Source organism: Herpailurus yagouaroundi, unplaced genomic scaffold (assembly GCF_014898765.1).
Source record: "Herpailurus yagouaroundi ecotype Mexico unplaced genomic scaffold, PumYag 165, whole genome shotgun sequence".
In the NCBI taxonomy this organism is placed as follows: Eukaryota; Metazoa; Chordata; class Mammalia; order Carnivora; family Felidae; genus Herpailurus; species Herpailurus yagouaroundi.
In genome coordinates this window covers 383937-405904 of record NW_024412406.1, presented here as the reverse complement: position 1 = coordinate 405904, position 21968 = coordinate 383937, and the positions used below count along the sequence as shown (strand labels likewise).

At 36.6% G+C, this 21968-nt stretch overlaps 1 protein-coding gene across 8 annotated transcripts in view; it reads left to right on the top strand.

The window, feature by feature from the left end:
• WWP1 (WW domain containing E3 ubiquitin protein ligase 1) overlaps positions 1-21968 on the top strand; it is a 147716-nt gene that overhangs the window by 100339 nt on the left and 25409 nt on the right. For 7 of the 8 annotated variants that reach the window (XM_040487457.1, XM_040487455.1, XM_040487453.1 and 4 more), the window contains 11 exons: positions 904-999; positions 2584-2758; positions 5026-5080; positions 5165-5249; positions 5379-5507; positions 8356-8431; positions 8539-8610; positions 10507-10595; positions 14052-14211; positions 17868-18001; positions 18090-18230. In XM_040487457.1, the coding sequence (XP_040343391.1) occupies positions 904-999; positions 2584-2758; positions 5026-5080; positions 5165-5249; positions 5379-5507; positions 8356-8431; positions 8539-8610; positions 10507-10595; positions 14052-14211; positions 17868-18001; positions 18090-18230 (1212 nt within the window). The remainder of the gene's footprint in view (positions 1-903; positions 1000-2583; positions 2759-5025; positions 5081-5164; positions 5250-5378; positions 5508-8355; positions 8432-8538; positions 8611-10506; positions 10596-14051; positions 14212-17867; positions 18002-18089; positions 18231-21968) is intronic. The other variant, XM_040487458.1, reaches the window with a different exon arrangement.

The window sequence follows — 21968 nt, the reverse complement described above, 5'->3', positions numbered from 1 at the left end:
ATGCCTTTTTAAAGTAAATGTGTGTGTATGTGTATACCTTGCTTAGGGAATAGCTTAATATGTATGGTCATTGTGTAAGAAAGTAATAATGACCTTTGTAATCTAAAAAGAATCAAATTGGGCCCCTGAGTTTAAGAGAAAACAAAGTTCTTCCATTTAGTCTACTTTCAACTGAAAACAAGAATGTTAAACTCAGAAATATTATGTTTTATATTTAACATTTTTCTTCTATACCATATTACAGAAAGAACAGAGAAGAAACAGGAATCACAGAGAAGAAAATGAGAGTAGGGAAAATAAGAGATTGAGAGTCTTTGAGATAAAACAGGAAAAGATGAAATTGGAATGTTCATAAACAGAGTTTTACTGAAAACAAGAGGGAAATAGCTGTACACAAAAAGAAGACACTATGCATATAGAAGAATTTTCATGGAGCAGTGTCACCACATACTTCTTTAATGCAATATCTATAAAATCTTATAGATGTGTATTTTTTAAATTGCAGGCAGAAGTGGATATTACCTCATTAACATTTTGTGCCTTGAGTGTGGTAATAGGCTGAAAGTTCCTCTACCTTTAATTAAATTTGTCTTTTCTGATGAATTTCTGATAATTTTCTGGTGATAAATTATATAAATTAGTAACTTTTAAAAACATAAGGTATTTATCCTCCTGTACTGACTATGTATCTACTGAGTTGCCAGTACTATTAATAAAAAGGTAATAATTAAGAACTGAAAAGACACTAATAATTGGGAAAAGAAATTTTATATGCGTGTGTATATATTATATGACCTTTTAAAGTAAAACTTATTTGCAATTTTCCTGAATACAAGAAGGAATTATTTTTCAGGTTGTCTTATTTTGGTATCTTTTAGTTTCATTTTTGCATTTTTATTAAAGGTGGGAACAGAGAAAAGATCCTCATGGTAGAACCTATTACGTGGATCATAACACTCGAACAACCACATGGGAGAGGCCGCAACCTTTACCTCCAGGGTAATGTGGCATCTTTATTCATCTCCAGTTGTGTTTTATCGTACATTTGATTTCTTAAATTTGTTACAACATAAAATGATTCTTTCCTTGTGCATGTTATATTTTCCTTCATTTATTTGTGAATAATGACTGTTCAGTAAATGAGATTTGTTACATTGTATCTCTTTTACTATTAGTCTGAAGGGGCTTCCTCAAGAGGTTATCAAACACTGGCATGTGTTACTATAGAGTAGCTGTAGAATTTTGGTTCAGTTTTAGTGCTTGTCATTCATTATATTTTAAGGAATGAAAAGCATATTTAGGAAAATTTATGTGTGTTCTCCAAAGGTAGTGATCTAAGCTGTATTATTTCATGAGATCTAATGACATAAGAGACGTTAGAGTAGTTCAAAGTTATGATCTAAAAGATTGCTACAAGTAAAATTATATTACATTATGGCTAAAATTATAGACAGTCTTAAATGAATAAAAATAATTTCTATTACACACTATATAAATTCATGCCGTTAGGCTGTATTCACAAAATTGGTCTTCCTTTTCATTTGTGCTCTTATCTTTAATAGCTCTTCATACATATTGTGCTGATAGCTGGTTGAGTTATACTGTTTATATTCTCCTTGAACTCTCTGCCTGGACTGGCAGTATCTCCTTATTGTCTTTGCTTCTTAGAATATGTCCTTCCAGATGCAACTTAAAGTCCACTAATATAAAACACATTCAAAGTCCAGAATATTCACAAAAATACGTTATTTTTATGTGATGGTTGCTGATAGGATTCCTAAATCATTGTATAAGTTAATGGCTTATAGAAGTGTTTGTGAGAGAGGGGATGGGGGCATAATAGGAGGACCCTAGGCTTGCCTCGTCCCTCGAACATAGCTAGATAACTAAGTTAATGGCATGAATTGGCTTTAGGGTTAACTGAACCCTGGAGGATGGGGAGAACTCTGGTTGGTGGAGAAATAGGGAAGGGCATTTTGTTTTCAGGGAATATTCAGAAAAAAAAGGGATGACAAAATGAAACATATACATTTGAGACCAGCAAGTAGTTGATTTGGCTATTATGTGGACCTCTTAAAAGATCTTAGGGGAGATGAGGCTGAAATGGTGAATGGGTTCATTTTTATGCTGTGCCGGAGAGCCATGACAGGTGGAATGACATGATTCGATCTGCATTTGTGTTCAGCAGCTGTGTAACAGCAGGATGTTGAAGACCTGTAAGAACTGAGTTACAACCCTGAATGTAGGCAGTGGCTACAGGGACAGATTACTAGGTATATAGTAAGCGCTCAGTAACTTATCAAGAAAAAGAGGGTGGTCAGATTGATACAGAGACTGTTCAGTCTTTGGCCCCCTTTTTAGAAATCATGTAGTGGTAGAATGGGAAGATAATTTACCTAAAAAGCAAGTTACATGTTTGTAATTTCTCTGAAGAATATCAATGTTCACATTTTTTTGAAGTTGTTTGCTCATGTCTCAGACTTGATTTTTAAATCATGTGAGTTAGGTGTTAACTAATTACTTTCCAGTTTCTTATATTAAGACATTCTTGCTTACTTTTTATTAATGCTTATCCTGTGGTAGTTGGGAAAGAAGAGTTGATGATCGTGGAAGAGTTTATTATGTGGATCACAACACCAGAACAACAACCTGGCAGCGGCCTACCATGGAGTCTGTTCGAAATTTTGAACAGTGGCAGTCTCAGCGGAACCAATTGCAGGGAGCTATGCAACAGTTCAACCAACGATACCTCTATTCGGTAATTAGCACATTGTACGATATCAACACAACTTTTTCCTTCAGGCATTTGCTCTTTTCAACTTTGGTGGTTTTTAAATGTTACAGACTGCATTGCAAGACATTTTTTATTTACTCTTTAATAAGAAATAAGTATTTCTGGTACACATACACAATTTAAGCTTTTTTTTTTTTTAAATTCTCGTTTACTAACATTAAGTACATACTGTTTTTGTCTTTACTAAATGGTAGTTTTCATAAATGAATTTCTTAATGAAATAATTTGTCTTTACTAACTCCCCAATCCTCCACCTTTAATTAGAATCATTTTGCTTGCTTTAAACCAAACCAGTTACCTCCTGATTTTACTTAAGGCCAGTCTTGCCATTTTCCAGCTGTTCTCATTCCCATCTCAGAATCTCAGAAACAACACTTTCATGTGTTTTGGCCTACCGAAGATATTCCTGGGGTTGGAGATGGTTTTGTCCAAAAAATCTAATGCTGTCTGAAAATTTGACCAATTGATGGTTCATTTATTGCTGTAAACAAACATCTACAAAAAGACTTGGGGTAGCGGGTAATCTCTGTTAAATAGATTTGATCACAGGAAGTGGAAAATACAAATTTTAAGTACTGGGCCTCTATGGATAGTGTTTTGAGGCAACTTGAAAACCCAAAATGTGGAGGCTAGCAAATAGGAATTAGGGAAGACACAAAAAGAAAACCTAAATAACTTTTTTTCAGAATCCTGCCTCAGGCTGGCTCTTTCAACTCCCATTTTCTTCAGAGGTTAAGTAATAAGTTCTCATTTGCAGTCTGACCCACTCACCTGGTTTTCTGTGGCCAGCAGAGAGGGACAGGGCCAGCCCAGCCTTCATAGCGTCTCCTGCTGCCACCAGTTTCTGGTCCTTCGGTAACTTGTACAGAAATCTGTGCTAAGGTTTCACTGTTCAGCTGTATGTAGTAAACAAGAAATTATGTACTTTGTGCTTTTGTACATTATGTACTGTGTGCTTTTGCTGTCTGTATACATGAAAACCTTAGGGAAACAGGGCAAAATTAGGTCAGAGGGATGTATTAGAAATGTGTTCTCCTGCATAGAACACCTTTAAACAGATTGAGATGTAATTATCTAAGTATATACAAGTCTGGGGTGAAAGTCCAGAGCTAACACTACATTGGCTCAGTAATGCCACCTGGTACCCAGGTTCTTGGTACATCCTTATCATGCTTCATGCTTCACCTTTATCATAAAGAGCTGTTGCCCTTTGGACTTCATTCTCTGTTGTAGGCAAGAAGAAAGGGAAAGGGGAATGAGAAGGGCAGATGACTTTTATCTAGTAAGCCCTGCCTTTTTGCTTGGAAAGGGATGCCCTTACCAGGGACTTCTGACAGTAGCTCGCTGGCCAGAATTGGTCATTCTACCAACCCAGCTGGGAATGGAATACTAGATGGATACATTTCTGCCTCGAAGAAAACAGTGGTTTGGGTGTCAAGGAGGGAGGAGTGGGAAATTGATACTGGGTAAAATTAACAGTATCTGTTATAAGGTTATAAAATATGTATCATTTTATCATATACTTTATCATTAAGAAATAATTTTTCAGGTGATAGTTTTTGTATTTGTCATTCTTACAGTATGTAAGCATGAATGTGTTTTGTATATGAATACACAAAAGATGCTAATATTAAAAGTATTTGTATAAAGATGATACTGGATTTTAATATTGGTTTTATTAATAGGCATTTGTTGAAAAAAATTTTTTTAATGTTTGTTTATTTTTGAGAGAGAGAGGCAGAGCACGAGTGGGGGAGGGACAGAGAGAGAGGGAGACACAGAATCCGAAGCAGGCTCCAGGCTCTGAGCTGTCAGCACAGAATTAGGCATTTGTTTTAAAAAGAACTGGTTAGTATTGTATTTCTAAACAAGTAGTTTTCATTTAAACACAATTTTCTATATGCTCTTCTCTCATTTCACTCCTGTAGATTATTATGGAAGGGCTAAGAAATTAAAATATTGATGTCAGTATTAGTTATTTCTAAGTCATCTTTAAAAAACTAGTAATTTTATCAACTGATTGACTCCTCGTAACTCATGACATGTTTAAATGTACTTTGTGTCTTGAAATGACTGTATTCACATTCCTTTATCATTTTTTAGAAAATTATTATAAAATGTGGTTCTATCAAGTATTCGGTTTATCTCTGCTTTTATATTAAAGTACTGTTCTTTTTTTTTTTTTTTTTTTTTTTTTTTTTTTTCCCCCTTCGGACCCTTTCTCCAATCAGGCTTCAATGTTAGCTGCAGAAAATGACCCATATGGGCCTTTGCCACCAGGCTGGGGTAAGCTGATATGTTGTTGGTAAAAATATCTGAAGATATATGTAATAAATAGTTATTAAATGCTGTGCTCACTCTATTTTTTAGAAAAAAGAGTGGATTCAACTGACAGGGTTTACTTTGTGAATCATAATACAAAAACAACCCAGTGGGAAGATCCAAGAACTCAAGGGTATGTGTGTACTACAGCCTTACTTAAGTAATATCACATGCATCTGTAGGTATAATCAAGTAAACCTCGATTCAGATGTTTTTAGTGCCTAGAAAATGTTCACCCTGTGATTATGACTTTATGTATTAGCTTACAGAATGAAGAACCCCTGCCAGAAGGGTGGGAAATCAGGTATACTCGGGAAGGCGTTAGGTACTTTGTTGATCATAATACAAGAACAACAACATTCAAAGATCCTCGCAATGGGAAGTCATCTGTGTAAGTGAAAACCTAAAGTACTTAAGTGTTGTTTAATGACATAAAAATTTAGCCTCAACTTCAGCAACAGATTGTACTCTGTCGGTCAAGAAAACCTATACAAGTAATAGCTCAGTATACGTACATCTTTGCGTTATGTTACTACGGAATGAATTTGTAGTACATAATGTGTTAATGATGGCAAATATTTATCTAGTGATTACTGTATGTGGGGGATTGTTCTAAGCACTTTGTATAAACTAGCTCATTTTATTTCCCAACAGCCCCTTGAAGTGGATACTATTATTTTCCCTTTTTCAGTGCAGAAACTGAGGCTTAGGGGACATAACTAACTTGTGCAAAATCAGATGGCAAGTAATGGAGCTGGTTTCAGACCGAGGTAGTCTGTGCACAGATTTAACAGTCACATCGTGCCACTGCAGTGTGAAGGAATGAGATGTCAACAAATTTGAATCTTCCAAATAAAAAGACCTTAAAGTAGAGCTCACCTTCATCCTTACTCTTAAGTGTGGTATCTTTGCATCACTAAGAAAATAGTTTTATGAAAGGTTTTTTTCAAATTTCCTACTATCATATCTACCCACCTACCAGCATCTGTCTTCCCTCTTAATCCTATAGGTGAACTATCATTGTTCCTATCAAAGGCCAGTGCCTTTACTGGCACACTAGATCTTTCCCCCTTCCCATTTAATTGTTGTAGCAATTGTCATCTTTCTATCTTCCATCATCAGTTTTTCTTCCTCTACTGAATTATTCTCATCACCTGTGATTTCTCCTAGATTGAAAACAAATAAACAGGGGTCCCTGGGTGGTGCTCAGTTGGTTAAGCAACAGACTCTTGATTCCAGCTCAGGTCATGATCTCACGGTTTGTGGGATCAACCCCTACATTGGGCTCTGCACTGATAGCACAGAGCCTGCTTATAATTCTCTCTCTCCTCCCTGCCCACCTGCCCCCCCTCCCCACTCTCTGTGCCTCTACTGCATACACGCTGTCTCTCTAAATAAAGAAATAAACCTTTTAAAATAAAATTTAAAAAAACACAACTTTTTACCTTTCAAATTCATTCCGTGAAAATTCATTTTTATTGTTGCCCCTTACAGGAAAAGTACCTGAAAGCGTTGTCTCTATATTGCTGTTTCTAATTACTCTTTCAAACAGATTACAAGGAGTTTTACTGACCCTGAACTTGTTAAGGGCACCAGCAACCTCCACATTGTTAATTGTTAATCCAGGGGTTGGTTGCAGTCCTGTCTCATTTGATTTAGGAGCATTTGACATAATACATTTGACACAATACGTTTTTAGCCATCTCAACTTCAGAGTGTGTCCAGAATCCCGTTATGTCTTACCATGTCCACTGCCACTACTTTCGTCAACTGGAGTGCACAGTGCCTCTCTGCTTTCTGTCCACACCTCATATAATGTTATTCTCCATAGAGCAGCAAGTAGTAAAAAGTCATTCCTTTGCACAAAACTTTCCAGTGATTTCCAGCTCAGTGAAAAGCAGATTCCTCACAATGGCCTCCAAGGCCTTAAAAAATGTGATCCCCGTTACCTCTTCAACTTCATCTCTGTTTTCTCTCCTTATTCACACTGCTTCAGCTTCACTGGCCACGTAGCTCTGCCTCAAGCACCTGGACTTTTACTTCTGGGTCTTAGCTATTATTCTGCTCTTTCCTCAAATATGTACATGGGTTATGCCCTCCATGTTTTTGTTCAAATATTGATTTGTGAGCCCAACTCTGTTCACCCTTTTCAGGATTAAAACATCTCCCTATACACTCTGTATCCTTTTACATTGCCTTTTCCTCTCTCTCTTTAAAAAAAATTTTTTTAATGTTTATTTTTGAGAGAGAGACAAAGCATGAGTGGGGGAGGGGCAGAGAGAGGGGGAGACACGGAGCCTGAGGCAGGATCCAGGCTCTGAGCTGTCAGCACAGAGCCCGACGTGGGGCTTGAACTCACAGACTGTGAGATCATGACCTGAGCCGAAGTCAGACACTTAACCGACTGAGCCACCCAGGCGCCATTCTTGTTTTTTCTTTTTGAGGAGGAGTGGTAAGACATTTATCCCCTTCTAACACACTTCGTATATAATTTACTTATTTATTCTGTTTCTTGTTTTTCCACTTCACTGGAATATAACCTCCACAAAAACACATTATCAATACCTGTTAACACATAACACTCTCATCAACTAGAAGAGTGCCAGGTAGTAGTATGTCTTATGTAAATATTTGTTGAATGAATTCACTTGAACCTGACAACACAAGAGAACATTTTGCATCCATTACAAAACGTTCCCTAAGATCTTGAAAGTTCTTTATGTATGTATCTTAGGCTCTCCCTCAGTAGGCAGAAGACCCAGGCCTTCTCAGTGTGACTCACACCTGTCCCTTACATGCCACCCACTCTGTCTCTTCCGTCATTTACCAGTTGAGCTGTGTGACCTAGATGTCACTCGTTCTTAGAAATTGATTTTGCTTTGCATACTTTCTCACCAATGTTTAGTTTGAATTGGGCTTAAGATGTGATAGAATTTCCTTCCCTGTCTTTTCTGTCTAGAGCCTCTATCCTCCTTAGATTTAAGTTATTATCAAAGTTTTTTTTTAATAGTAACAGACTTTAATATTTCATTTAACTTTGTTACAAAAGATCCACCCATATATATATAGTCTTACTTTTGTGTGTGTCCTCATTTTTCAGGCCTCTTAGCCCACTAAATTTATCTTCTTTCCCAGCAAATAGCTTTCCTGTGGTCATTTGTAGGACTCTGGTATACTCCACAATATTATATATCCAACTCTATTGTGAATTAACATGTTTTGTTTTGTTTTTCCTTTAGAACTAAAGGTGGTCCACAGATTGCTTATGAACGCAGCTTTAGGTGGAAACTTGCTCACTTCCGTTATTTGTGCCAGGTACTACAGTGGTAAATAAATCTTATGTTTGTAATCATTTAGTCTTATCTTTGTACTATACAAATACTATAACTTACATGATATCACGATACTATTTTTGTTTTTAGTCTAACGCACTACCCAGTCACGTAAAGATCAATGTATCCCGGCAGACATTGTTCGAAGATTCCTTCCAACAGGTAAGGAAGATTTTATCAGAATAAATAGTACAGCTTGTCAGATTATATTCTATATATCTGAAGGGAGTTACAGTTTAGAAATTTTAAACCATGAACTGCCACTCACTGAGCGTGCATTATAATAATAATCATAATAAACCCCATCATGTATACAGTGATTACCAGATGCTTGACACTGGCATCTTAGGTTTATCATTTCATTTAATTCATCCTCACAACATCCCTTTGAGATAGCTATTATCATTGTGTCCATTTTAAATAAATAGCTTCTGGAGCAAGTTGACACACTTTGACATTTATTTACTTTTCTAAGACTTTATTAACTCAAACAAGTCTTGGTAAATACTACCAAATTAAAATTAAATCAGTATAGATATTCTCTTTCATTCAAGTTTTCCTTCAGTAACCTTAATGTTTATTCTTATCTCTTGTAGCTTTCTGTTTAAAGGTTATGATCTAAAAGAGACCTCATCTGAGCACACTAGTTTAAAATGGCAGTACCTGCTCTCCTATGAGACTTTATTCTTTTCTGTAACACTTATCTGACCCATTTTGTCTCCCATGTTAGAATGTAAGCTCCATGGTAGCACAGACTACTTCATTTACTGCTGTTATGCTAGTGCCTTGCACATAGCAGGTATTCAGTAAACATTTGGTGAATGAATGAACGAATGGAATATGTCTACCTTTCCTGAATCATCTGCAGAATATTTAAAGATGATAAATCTGGGGTACTTGGGTAGCTCAGTTGGTTAAGTGCCTGACTCTTGATTTCTGCTCAAGTCATGATCTCATGATTGTGAGATACAGCCCTGTGTGGAGCTCTGCACTCAGTATGGAGCCTGCTTAAGATTCTCCCTCTCCCTTTCTTTCTGCCCTTCCCCCACTTGAGCATGCTCATACCCTGCCCCCCGGTATTACAATGATAAACTAAAATTCCTTTTGTATACAGGCACACAAGGACTTTTACATAAACAAGCCCAAATAGAATAACAGCATTCCAGACTCAACAATATTCAGATCCTAGCTGAATTTTACTAGCTGTTGGAATTTGGGCATGATATTTAATATAGCTACTATCAAAAAATTTTTTGGTTTGAGTTAAGTTTTTGGTTTGAGTTAATAAATTCTTAGCTTGTTCTAAGCTCTGTTTGAGCTTTATTTTAGTAAGTATACATCCAAGTTCATGGAAGATTTACTTTGCTCTGTCCTCTGGTGTGGGGAGAATCATGGTCAATTTGATGTGCATGGTTGCCTACCAAGCGAAGTCCTGCTGGTAAGCTGTGCCATCACCCAGACACGCCAGTCTTGGCTTAGGTTTTATCATATGTGTGGTGGAATAATTCATTTTTATTCAAAAGTAAAGCCTGTTTACTAGTATCGTTAATGTAAGCCATTAAAGACTATGAAAATTGGGTATCTGTAAATAACTCTTTGCTTTAGCTGAGTTCCTTTCCTACTGATAAATGAAATCCGTGGTATAAGCAGGACCTACAACAAGCTCTTCTCATCAAATGTTGCTAGTTACAAAAATTTATAAGTCAGCTTTTACAAGATTTTGGTAAAATTTGGAGAGTGACAGGGGACTGAATATTTTCTAAGCTTAAAAACTTTCTGTGTCACTTTTCCTCTTGCCACTAACCCAAAGTAGAACTACCATTTAATACTAGAAGAGGGGAAAGAGATTTTAGAAAGTGAATCACAGGAGGCATAAGAGTAAGGTACATCTCTACTGGTTTGTGGAACACATCAATAGATCTCTTTAATTAAAGGCATTGTATGAGATAAGGAAATGTATAATTCTGGAAATACAAATGAAATTTAAGTTGAATGATTTTGGAAGAAACTTGCACTGTATATGAGTGTTAAAATATCCATGTTTTTGTTTTTAATTAGATTATGGCATTAAAACCCTATGACTTGAGGAGACGATTATATGTAATATTTAGAGGAGAAGAAGGACTTGATTATGGTGGTCTAGCAAGGTAAAATAAAAACACATATCTGCTTTGCAATAAATATATCTCCATTGTAGTGGATGTATTCTTGAAAAGATACATTTTTTCAGTAGCAATCCAGAGTTATTTTTAGAAACAAAAATTAAAATATTAGCACAATTCTAGAGGTAACCATTATTATTCCTGTCTTGGTTATCCTTTACATTTTCTCTGCATAGAAATAAATTTGTATGTGTGTGTGATATAGTACATATGCTGTTTTTTGGGTTTTTTTTTTAACAGCTGTTAACAGCTGTAGTAACTTGATTTTATCATTTTATATCGACATATTTTCCTATCATATATGGAGATAATACTCTCCTTTATTTTAATGGCACTGATACTCTTATTTAATGTCTGCATAATATTGTATGCAGATATCATAATTAATAGATCAACATGCATAAGGTTTTTACTATTCTAACAGTGTATGTTGGTTTTATGTTTGTGTTTTAATCCAGTATGGATCCTTTTGAGAATAGTTTTACATTTATGAAATACATTGTTAACAGAAAATGTGAAGCAATATGATGGGAAATCCTTTTAATTTCAATTTTTTTTAATGAAAACCTTAAAAAATGTTTGCTTCACCCAAACCTAATTTGAAAGCAACTTATTTTTCAGCAGAACACACCTTCCTTAAATCTTTTAAAAGAATTAAACTTGCTTTTCATAGAAACACATCTTTTAAACCAATATGTCATAGTTGTACAGAATTACAAAATCACAACTTTAGTACAGTGAACAAAAACAGAAATAGGTGGGAGCATATATGTGGAGTTACCAGATTTGGTTAGTTAGCATATTTTCTCATCCAGTGAATTATTATTAAGCTTTTTCAGAAAGGAAACTAAATGTTCATATTACATCTATTTTGATTTATCTCAATTTCAGAAATTTTCAGACATTAAAAAGGAAGGTAGACGTTAGAAATGAAATGTGTTATTTTTAAAATGTCTGACTTTATAATACTCCTATTCTTGTCTGCACTCATACTTACCTCATTGGTTGGGTTTAGTTTTATATTTTGACATTTTAATGCATTTAGCCAGTTACTCCATAGTATGATTTTCTTATTCCCAAATTCTTAATTTTGATTCATGTATTAGTTTTGGTTTATTCAAGAGTTTACAAGGGTGATATACTCCTTTAGTTTTGCATATTTGAAAATGTGTTTTTGTGCTTTTGTATATAAACAACGTCACTAGATATAAATGTCTTATGCAACACTAGTTTGTCCTCTTCTCTGTAGACCTTGCTTCACTGTCTTCTAGCATCGAATGGTACAGCACTGTGAAGTGGAAAGCCAGCACCTTATAGGAAACTTTTTTCTTTGGATGCCCACACAGTCCTTTTCCTTGAAGTTCATTAATTCATTAATTGTTGATTGTTTTATATCTTTTCTTAGGAACCTATTAAGATCTTTCTTAATTTAAGGGAAATTTTCTTCTATTATGTCTTTGAATATTTTTTCTGTTCCATTTGTTCCATTTTTCTTCAGGAACATCAGTCATGGGTATGTGGAATCTTCTTCGTCAGTCCTACCTGTCTGTCATCTTTTCTCTGATTATTTTTATCTTTGTGCTTTTCTATTTTGTTTTGATTTTCTCAAACCTATCCTCATGTCACTGTTTGCAGTACTGCCCTACATTTTGTTGCTTCTAATGTGATTTTTCTTCATTAGTGGCTTTACTGTTTTCTTCATTTTCTTCTCTAGGCTCTGCTAGCTCATCTGTTGTCTCATAATTTTTTTAACCTCTTATATCTCTTTAGTTTATTAGAAAGTATAGAAAAGGATATGTTGAAAGTGAACTCTTCCACCTCTTATTAATTAGAATTTTTTCTTCTTTTAATGTCAGGGTATATAGGTCAGATACCATGTTATACATAAACATTCTTCTTTTAAATGTATTCCGTTTTCTCTGGGCTTCTAGTTTGCTAAAAGTGATCTGCCGCAACTGGAAATTCTATTTCTGGTTTTTCTGTGTCTAAACACGTTCTCACAGATCCGTCAGCCCTTTTCCCTGGGGACATGTCTTACCTCAGCCTTGTCACAGTGGGAAGTCACTTAGTTCAACTACTATGTTGGGACTGGATTTAGTTTTGTGGGTTAGTGTTTATCATTTCTTAGTTGATTTTGTTCAGGGAAAGACTGCCTTCTCTGTCAGACAGTTTCTGAGATTGTATTTTTAAAGCTTTAGAACAGTGTTTGTAAAAAGGCTTCCAGGCCAGATCTAGCCTGCCTAGTAATGGCCCCCACTGTGATTTAAAAAATTTTTTTCAATTATTTGATACATTAAAGAAAATCACTAAATTATGCTTAAGAATCAAGATTTCTGGGTTCTCTTTAAAAACCGTAGACCCATGTTGGCAGCTTCTCACGTGGCATCAATTGGCTGAATCTGAGTAGCTGATTCAGTCCTATAGAGTAGTATACACTCTTCACTCTGTGCCCACCATTCCCCTGTCATCTAAGGACAATGATTACATGCCCAGAAATAATTCTTCCTTAAAACTGGTAATAACTTTTATTAGGGATACAGTGAAGAATGGGAGATTGGGGCTAGGTAGAGAATTGGAGGCTGTGTACAGAAGGAAGCCACTTGCTAATCACTGTAAGCATTTGAGCTTGGAACCCTGCTTTAGAAGCAATTACTGTTGAAGAGAATCTTGCAAATTGGGTTTATTTTGATATGTAAATTATTAATCTCATCAATTTGGATCTCATATGTATTGGACTTTGCTACATGAGGCAAAATTGATGGTAAAAAGTTAGAGAATGCTTATCACATTTAAAGGTTTCATCTTTTAAATTTTTGTTTCATTTGTAATACATTGACAATAAAAACCGTTCCTTAGCATCAGTGCGGTGTCTGTCAGTATCAACAGCAAATACTTATTAAAGCCTATTGCGTATAGATCCTAAAATGCCTATGAGTCGGTTACAAAAATATATGTAAAGACGTGGCTTTTGCTTTTGAGGAGCTTATAGTCTAGTGGATGGGCAGGTCATGTATAGGAAAATGAATAATATTGTGGTTGTTACCACAATACCACAGAGTACTCAGTGATTGATACAAATAAATATGTTGAAAATTGCTTCGAAAAGTTGCTTAAATGGGATGGATCTACGTTGTGCTGAAAGACAAAGTGGGACCTACATAGGCTGGCTTGACACTGAGGAGACATAGCCAGATGAAAGTATGGCATAAAAATAAGCATGTTACCTGTGAGTGGCACTGAGTTTGTAGTCTGGCATCATAAGAACTGCAGGTAACTGACTGGAGGGCCAGATCATAGGAAGACTTAACTGGAGGGCTGAGGAATTGGGCAGCCAAGTTACTACAGGCTGTTGAGCAGAGGTATGATATGTACATGGGTGTATTTAGGTTTGTTTTTAAATTCATGTATGTATGAAAGCTAAAAAATTATCTTTTCTTTTAGAGAATGGTTTTTCTTGCTTTCACATGAAGTTTTGAACCCCATGTATTGCTTATTTGAGTATGCTGGCAAGAACAACTATTGTCTACAAATAAATCCAGCCTCAACCATTAATCCAGACCATCTTTCGTACTTCTGTTTTATTGGCCGCTTTATTGCTATGGTGAGTCCTGATTTTCCATTATTTATTTATTCATTTATTTACTTAAACTTGTTTATCTCAAAAGTATTGTAGAGAAGACTAAAAAATGATCCGCATTATCCCTTATATATATTCCCAAACTTTGTTACCAAGGAAGTCTGCCTAGAAAGGAGAATACCAAAATACAATTTATTTTTTGAGTACCTATATGAAATCAAGATTATGAATACGAGGATTATTGATGTAGCCTTTTGGTCTTTGTTTTTTTTTTTTAATTTTTTTTTCAATGTTTATTTATTTTTGGGACAGAGAGAGACAGAGCATGAACGGGGGAGGGGCAGAGAGAGAGGGAGACACAGAATCGGAAACAGGCGCCTTTTGGTCTTTAAAAGTCCTTTTATTTTATAAATTAAAGCATAATTATAGTGTGACTACTTTTGTGTAAAAGGAAAATCTGAGTTGTATAACATTTGGACTTGACTGATGTGCTGGGAGTTTTCAGAGCTTTACAGAAGCTCTTGTGGTGTGGAACTGTTGTGTTTTCAGAAGTGTTTGTATTTGTACTTTCTTACCTGTTTATTCACTCAGCAAATATTTATTGAGCACCTACTATAGCGTGGTAGTATGACAGAGGTGAGACCATGATAAAAAGACATTGTCCCCGTTCTCTCTCTAACCCTTCTGTTAGAAGGGTTAACACATAACAAATACAGAATAACACATAAGTATGTGCCAAGGGACAAGGAGTGTTGCTTTTTTATATGGCACGATTAGAAGTGGCCTCTCTGAGGGTTCACACATGAACATAAAAGTGAAAGCAAAGAATTGAATGATGCATATATCTTGGAGAATAACATTCTAGACATAAGGAAGAGCAAGAAAAAGTCTCCAAAGTGTAGTTACATTTTTGATTGGGAAATGACATGCCTGGAGCAGAGTATATGAGAGAGAATGTGGTGGGAGATGGGGTTGAAAGGTACTGTGTGGGACCTCTAGGAAATTCACTTAAGGGTTGTGAGCAGGAAATAACATGATCAAAATAACATGATCTGACTTAGCTTTTATGAAATTTATCTTGCTGCTGTGTAGGAAAGAGACTATAATTGCATGCAGAGGAGAGCAACAGTAGAAGCAGAGAGACCATTTATGACAATCCACGTGAGAGATGATAGTGGCTTTGGACTTAAGTGGTGTAGCAGTTGAGATCGTCGTGAGAAGTGGTTTGGATTCGGGGATATATTCTGTAGTTAGAGTTAACAGGGTTTTCAGACAGCTTAGATGCATAGTGTGAGAGAGTCAAGTATGGCGTCAAAATGTGTCTGGTTGCAGTGGCTGTCTCCTAAGGTGGCACAGCTGTGGCAAGAGCAAATTTGGGGGATTGGGAAAAATCAAGAAACTGGATTTGGTTTGTTAAGTTTTAGATACCTATAGATCCAAATGGAGATGTAGAGTAGGTGGATATAGAAGTCTGGTGATGAGAGGGTATCTAGATAGATAGGGCTTTGTGATCTTTTAAGGAATAAGTGTGGACAGAGAAGAAGGTTAAGGACATTGCAGGTCAAGGAGATGAGAAGGAACCAGCAAAAGAGCCAAGGCCGTGGAGGAGGTAGGAGACTCAAATAAGAACCTTGCTAGAAGATGAGGGAAGATGATCAGCTATGTTCGGTTCTGGTAGGCTGAGCAAGATGAGGTATGGGAAGCAACCATTTGATTTGGCCAGGGGAAAGGCATTCCGGAGCAGTACAGAGGAATGGTTGGTGGGGGTGAAATCCAGAAAGAATGGAAGAGGAAATGGAGACAACAAATATAAACCTTTTAAGGAAGTTTGCTTCCTTTTAGGGAAATTGGGCAGTGTCTAGAAATAAATAAGGAATGGGTGGGGAATAAACCATTTATCTGCAGATGATGATGGCCAAGTAAGAGGAAAGAATTTGGTGAGGTCAAAGAGATAGGGACTATGGGAGCAATGACCTTGAGTAGGAGAGATGAAGAGATCTGTGTAGTCCACATAGAAGTAATAGATGACTTAATACAGTAAATAGATTCAGTTGCTTATAGTGAGCAGACCTGATGGAACACACAAAAATTCTCTTCTGATGGCTTCTTTTCCCTCACTGAAATAGACGGCAAAATCATAGGCTCAGTGGGAGTGGGGAAAAGAAGTATTTGAGGAATGAAATAGTCATCTGGGAGAGTGAATGTAGTGGGGCATTAGGATTACCAGGTAGCACTAAGCTCCCACTCAAGGTTGTTGGTCATGAACCAGTCACCATGGTTGTATATGCATTTCTAGCATGTTTCAGCGCCCAGACACAGGCAGGGAGTAGGTTAAGAGTTGTGTTTAGCAGGGTTTTATATTTTGCCAGAAATTCATTGAAGGGAAGCTGGGTTTGGAGGTATACGAGGGAGTAATTTTAATGACTGATGGTGGAATCAAAATTGAATAAGGGGAGAAATAACTTTTTTGAGAAGCTGAGAAACAGTGATAAGTTTCTATGTATTTTTTAGATCCCAGTGGGGTCAAAAGTTGCAGGTATCACTGCAAAAGGCAGTGAGCTGGCAAATTAGGTGGTGGTTGAAATTGAGTTTGTGAAGAAATACAGTGGTTGCTAATAACAGTATCTAAGGTATGATGTCAAGAACGTTTAGCTAAATGAAAAACTAAGATCACTGAAAGGACTAAAAAGTCAGGAAAGTAAGAGAATCATCATTGTAGATGTTAGACTGTCCAAAATTATTTATGACGGTAGCACAGAAGAACACAGCATTGATGGAGTAACAAGGAGAAACCCAGAGATCTAGGGATGATAGCAGTGAAATGCGGACAGGGGTGGGGTGGTTAGCCACCAATGACAGTGTGAAGGCATAAGCTTAAAGACAGGCAGATTTAGGGAGGAGGAAATAGTAATGAAGAGCAACATATGCCTTACTTCCAGGCCTGGTGACAGGGGGATGGGAGAGAAACAGCACCCCTTTGGGAGGACGTAGAAGCGGAGTCCTCAGAAAAACACTAGATTTTTGTTAAGCAAGATGCTAAAGGATCTTCAAAGAATGATTTGAGTATATGAGCGATTTTGCTGATGGATCACGAGCCTCACAGGGTAGAGCATAGAGATGGTTTTGGGAGTTAGGGGAGGTGTGAGAAATGGAATTAGATTTTTAGATGGATGGGCAGTTGGTGGCGAGAATTGGGGTGCTGAGGGGATCTGGCGCTTCCTGCTTTGGCTGTCGTGAGCAGGTGTGAAAGCAAATGCTGTTAGTCCTGGAAATCTCTTAGGCAACTGTGGTCAGAAGAGGCGTGAAGAAGAGGTCTTGCCAGGTGCGTGCACGGGAGTGCTGAGGCTCCTTCTGTATTTCTGCATCCAATTAGGTTAATTTAATTTATAAAACACTGGAAAGAGTGGGGGTTTTGGTACTGTTCTTTTATTTTCCTTATAGTTATCAATAGGACATGATATAGTTAAGTGCTATTTAACTCTGTCATTTGTTTTTCATACTTAGCATTTTATATAATTGGTTTTCATGATTTACACTGGTTACTTATTTAAGTGCTTATTTTGGCCTGTGAAAATCTCATGGCCTGAGAAATCTCATGATTTCTCTGTTACTGTGTGCTTTGAATAAGAACATTACTGTTTTATAAATTTTTAAGTAAAATTTTTTGTTTTTCTTGGCAGGCACTTTTTCATGGGAAGTTTATTGATACTGGTTTCTCTTTACCATTCTACAAGCGTATGCTAAGCAAAAAACTGACTATTAAGGATTTGGAGTCTATTGATACTGAATTTTATAACTCCCTTATCTGGATAAGGTTTGAAGATTTGTCTTTCAGTAAGGCATTTTCTTGAAGACAATTTAGATATCTGGTTAATTAGTCCATATATGTTTTTATCACCCAGAGACAACAACATTGAAGAATGTGGCTTAGAAATGTACTTTTCTGTTGACATGGAAATTTTGGGAAAGGTTACTTCACATGACCTGAAGTTGGGAGGTTCCAATATCCTCGTGACTGAAGAGAACAAAGATGAATATATTGGGTAAGGTGATATACTTGGTTGGCCTTAATTTCTAGAACTTCTAAAGCATGTCAGAACTAACAACTCTGTCTGTACCCTTCATTTGATTCCACGTTCACTCCTCTGAGAAGCTGTTCCACATTCATTCCCCCTTTCACGTATCCTTTTCTGTCATTTGCTCTCTACTCAATCTTCATCTCAGTTTATAAACATGCTCTCACAGGACTAAAAAATTCAAATGTACTAAAATAACTTCCCTTGCCTCTCATGGCTTAACATTTATTTAAGTTCTTCTCAACAGTACCAATCAGTGTTCTAGAAATGAGAATAGTGACCTTCAGTTTCCCACTCCCGCTTGCTATATGCATTCCCATCTTTGTCTAGATCAAAAATTATAGAACATTGGTGCTAAAAAGGACTTTGCAAAGACTGTGCAGTTTCATTATTTCTAGATGAAGAACCTAGGGTGCTCTGTTATAACGGTAGTAGCAAAGCCCAGCCTGTAGCCCAAGCCGTGACCAGTAATCTAATGCTCGATTCCTCTTCCATCTCACGTTTCCTCTTTAACTTTTTTCACAGTGCCCACCACAGCCTCTGTTTTGAAACTGTTCCTTTGAATCCCGTGATCTGCACCTCATGGATTTTCTTTAATTTCTCTTTAACGATGGTTATCTAAAACTCCTTTTCCTAAATGTGGATATTTTTCCGAGGTTCTTTATTCAACCTGCTTCTCTAAATAGACTGGCACCATGGCTTCAGTTTTCTAATAAAGCAATATCTGAACTTTCGAAATAATTTCCAGGTAGATCCATACTTTTCCATGAAAGAACCAGATAATATTTTAGGCTTGTGAGTCGCATACAATCTCTCTTGGAACTATTCCACTCTGCTGTTGCAGCACAAAAGCATATAGACAAAATATGAACAGATACGTGTTGCTATCTATGTTTCCAACAAAATTACTGTGGACTCTGAAATTTGATTTCATATAATTTTCAAGTCAGATAATCTTTGAATATTTTCTCAATCATTTTTAAAAAGTAAAGACTATTCTTAGCTTACATGCTGTACAGAAAACAGGTGATGGGCTGGATTGGGCCCATGGGCCGTAGTTTGTCAACTCCTCAACTACTAAATCAAGTTAAAATCAAATTTCTTTCTGTTATTTTTCCTATTGCCTTACTTGGCCTTGTTATCTCTATTAATGGTACTACCCTTGGATTCTTGGTGCCATCATCGTCTCAGACTTTATGTTCTTGATATTTGTTTCAAAAATGGGATCGTATCATACTCTAGCTTGCTTTTTCCATCCTCTAGGTCAGTAGAGATAGACCTAACACATTTTCTTTTTTTTTTTTTTTTTTAATTTCTTTTTTTCAACATTTATTTATTTTTGGGACAGAGAGAGACAGAGCATGAATGGGCGACGGGCAGAGAGAGAGGGAGACACAGAATCGGAAACAGGCTCCAGGCTCTGAGCCATCAGCCCAGAGCCCGACGCGGGGCTCGAACTCACAGACCGCGAGATCGTGACCTGGCTGAAGTCGGACGCTTAACCGACTGCGCCACCCAGGCGCCCCAACCTAACACATTTTCTGATAGCTAGATAAATTATGGTATACCCATTCTATAGTAGTCCTTTCTGCTAGTAAGTGTCATTCAGATTGTGTCCAGTTTGGGCCACTACAAACAAAGGCAAAGAAAACTTCCTTAAGTAAAGCTGTGTGTATCTGCTGCTTTTGTCTTTGTGGCATAGATTTCTAAAGTGAGGTAATTTCGTCAAAGACTGTTTAATTGATGTATTGCTTTTGCAAAAGGACATAGCTAACAATCCTTTCTTCCCTTTTTAACCCATAAAATTGCTATGGCCTTTCAATTTCACATCCTTAATGTCTCTTTGCCTATTTAGTTAATGCAGCTATTCCAGTGTGGCATTCTAGGCCTCTTCCTATTTTTCTGCTTAATTAGTTTTCTCTGAGAGGAGAAAACCAGTTTAATAACTGATTTTCTTCTTTATGTATCTTTATATTCTCTGAGGTATTTTTGTTTTGCTTCCTTGTCATATAGTGAGCATTTATTACTCGTATTGTAAATAGCTAAATTGTTTTTTCCATTTTGAAAACAGTATGTTTCCAAAGATAGTTCCATAAGGCGCTGGGCTTTTTGTAATCAAGCCATAAGCTTTCCACAGAAACCAGCAATAGCTATTAAATAGCACATCTGAAGCATTTTTAAAATGCTGTCAATGTTTTCAAATATCAAAAGCAGATTAAGTTTCATCATATAAAGGCCATATTTAGTTTGCTACTTTATATTTTATATTTTGTGTTAAGGTGATAACTGGTTTTTAAAGAGTTGCCCATGTAATACCTGTTATATAAGAGTTGATATCTAATCTTGAATATAACAATTTTTGCTTAATTGTTTCAGTTTCTGAAACAATAACAGACTTTAATCTTGTTTTTTTTTTTTAATCTTGCTCTTTAAAATTATGTAAAAATACTATTCTTTTTTAATTGTGATATTTTGGTTTTAGTGTACCGCAGTTAATCTCTGAGTAAATGAATGGTAGAGAGATGTATGAAATGCTGTCAGAATCCAAAGTGGGATTGATTCTGCTAGGACTCAGGAAAGTTTTTCCCACGGCATTGCATGTTAGGTCTGAAAAGATGGAGTGCTTTTTGGAGGGAGGGAAATAGCAAAAGCAGAGGAATTGAGGTATTAAAGGGATTAGTTTATCCCAAGAATCTACAGCCACAGAGGAGATATAGTGGCTAGCTAGGAGCCTTGAATGGTAGCCAGATTTGCATTAGTCTAGGGAAACTTTTATGTCTAAGAAACCTGGATTTTTGATCTAATAGGAGAGTCATCAAAAACAAACGAAAACTAAGATGAAATGATCAGAATTATTTCTGGAAGGCTAATCCTAGCATCTTTGTGGAGGATGAATTGGGAGGGATGGATGGAAGGGCGGGGAGTAGTTAGAGATCTGAACATAGTTAAAAGGCTCTTTCAAACTTCTGGTAGTTGGTATTGTAGACCTACCTGAAACAGGTGAGGTAAAAATGAAGGAATGGATTTTTGAGGATATTATAGGAATAGAATAGTTCAGATTCAATGATTGATTACATGTAGTGGGGGAAATACTAGTAAATGAAATATTTGAGGTTTCTGAATTGGTTAACAGTTGAACATGTTAATTATCTTTAAGTAGTAAAGAGCTAGAAAAGAAAAGGCAGAGAGCTCAGTGATGCCAACATTTATGGACCAGTGAAACCAATGAAAGGAACAAAGTAGCTAAGTCAGTTAAGGAGCGGTGGTATTGTCAGATCAGAGAACTCTCTGAGGGTTGGGAATGCTAACACCCAGTGTTACAGGAAGTTCATGCAGCAGGAGTAATTTTGAAGAGGGCATTGGGCTTGGCAATTGAGACTTCTTTGGTGACATATGTGAAGAGATTTGTTTATCCCCCAGAGTGAAATCTTGAAAACCCAGACCATTACAGTGGTTTAAAATTTGGATGAATAGAGCTGAGAAGTGGAGACAGGATAGAGTACTCTTCTAATAGGAGTGGTGGTAAAGAGCAAAGACAGTAGTTAAAAGCAAACACTGGGTTGAAGGGAGGGTTTTGGAAAATAATGGTCTGAGCATCCATGTGGGCAAATGGGAAGTGGGGTAGGAAGGTAGAGTTGAGGGCTTGGGCAAAAGAAGGTGAGTTATTGACGAAGAAAATTGTAGAGGCAGCAAGGATGAAAAGTT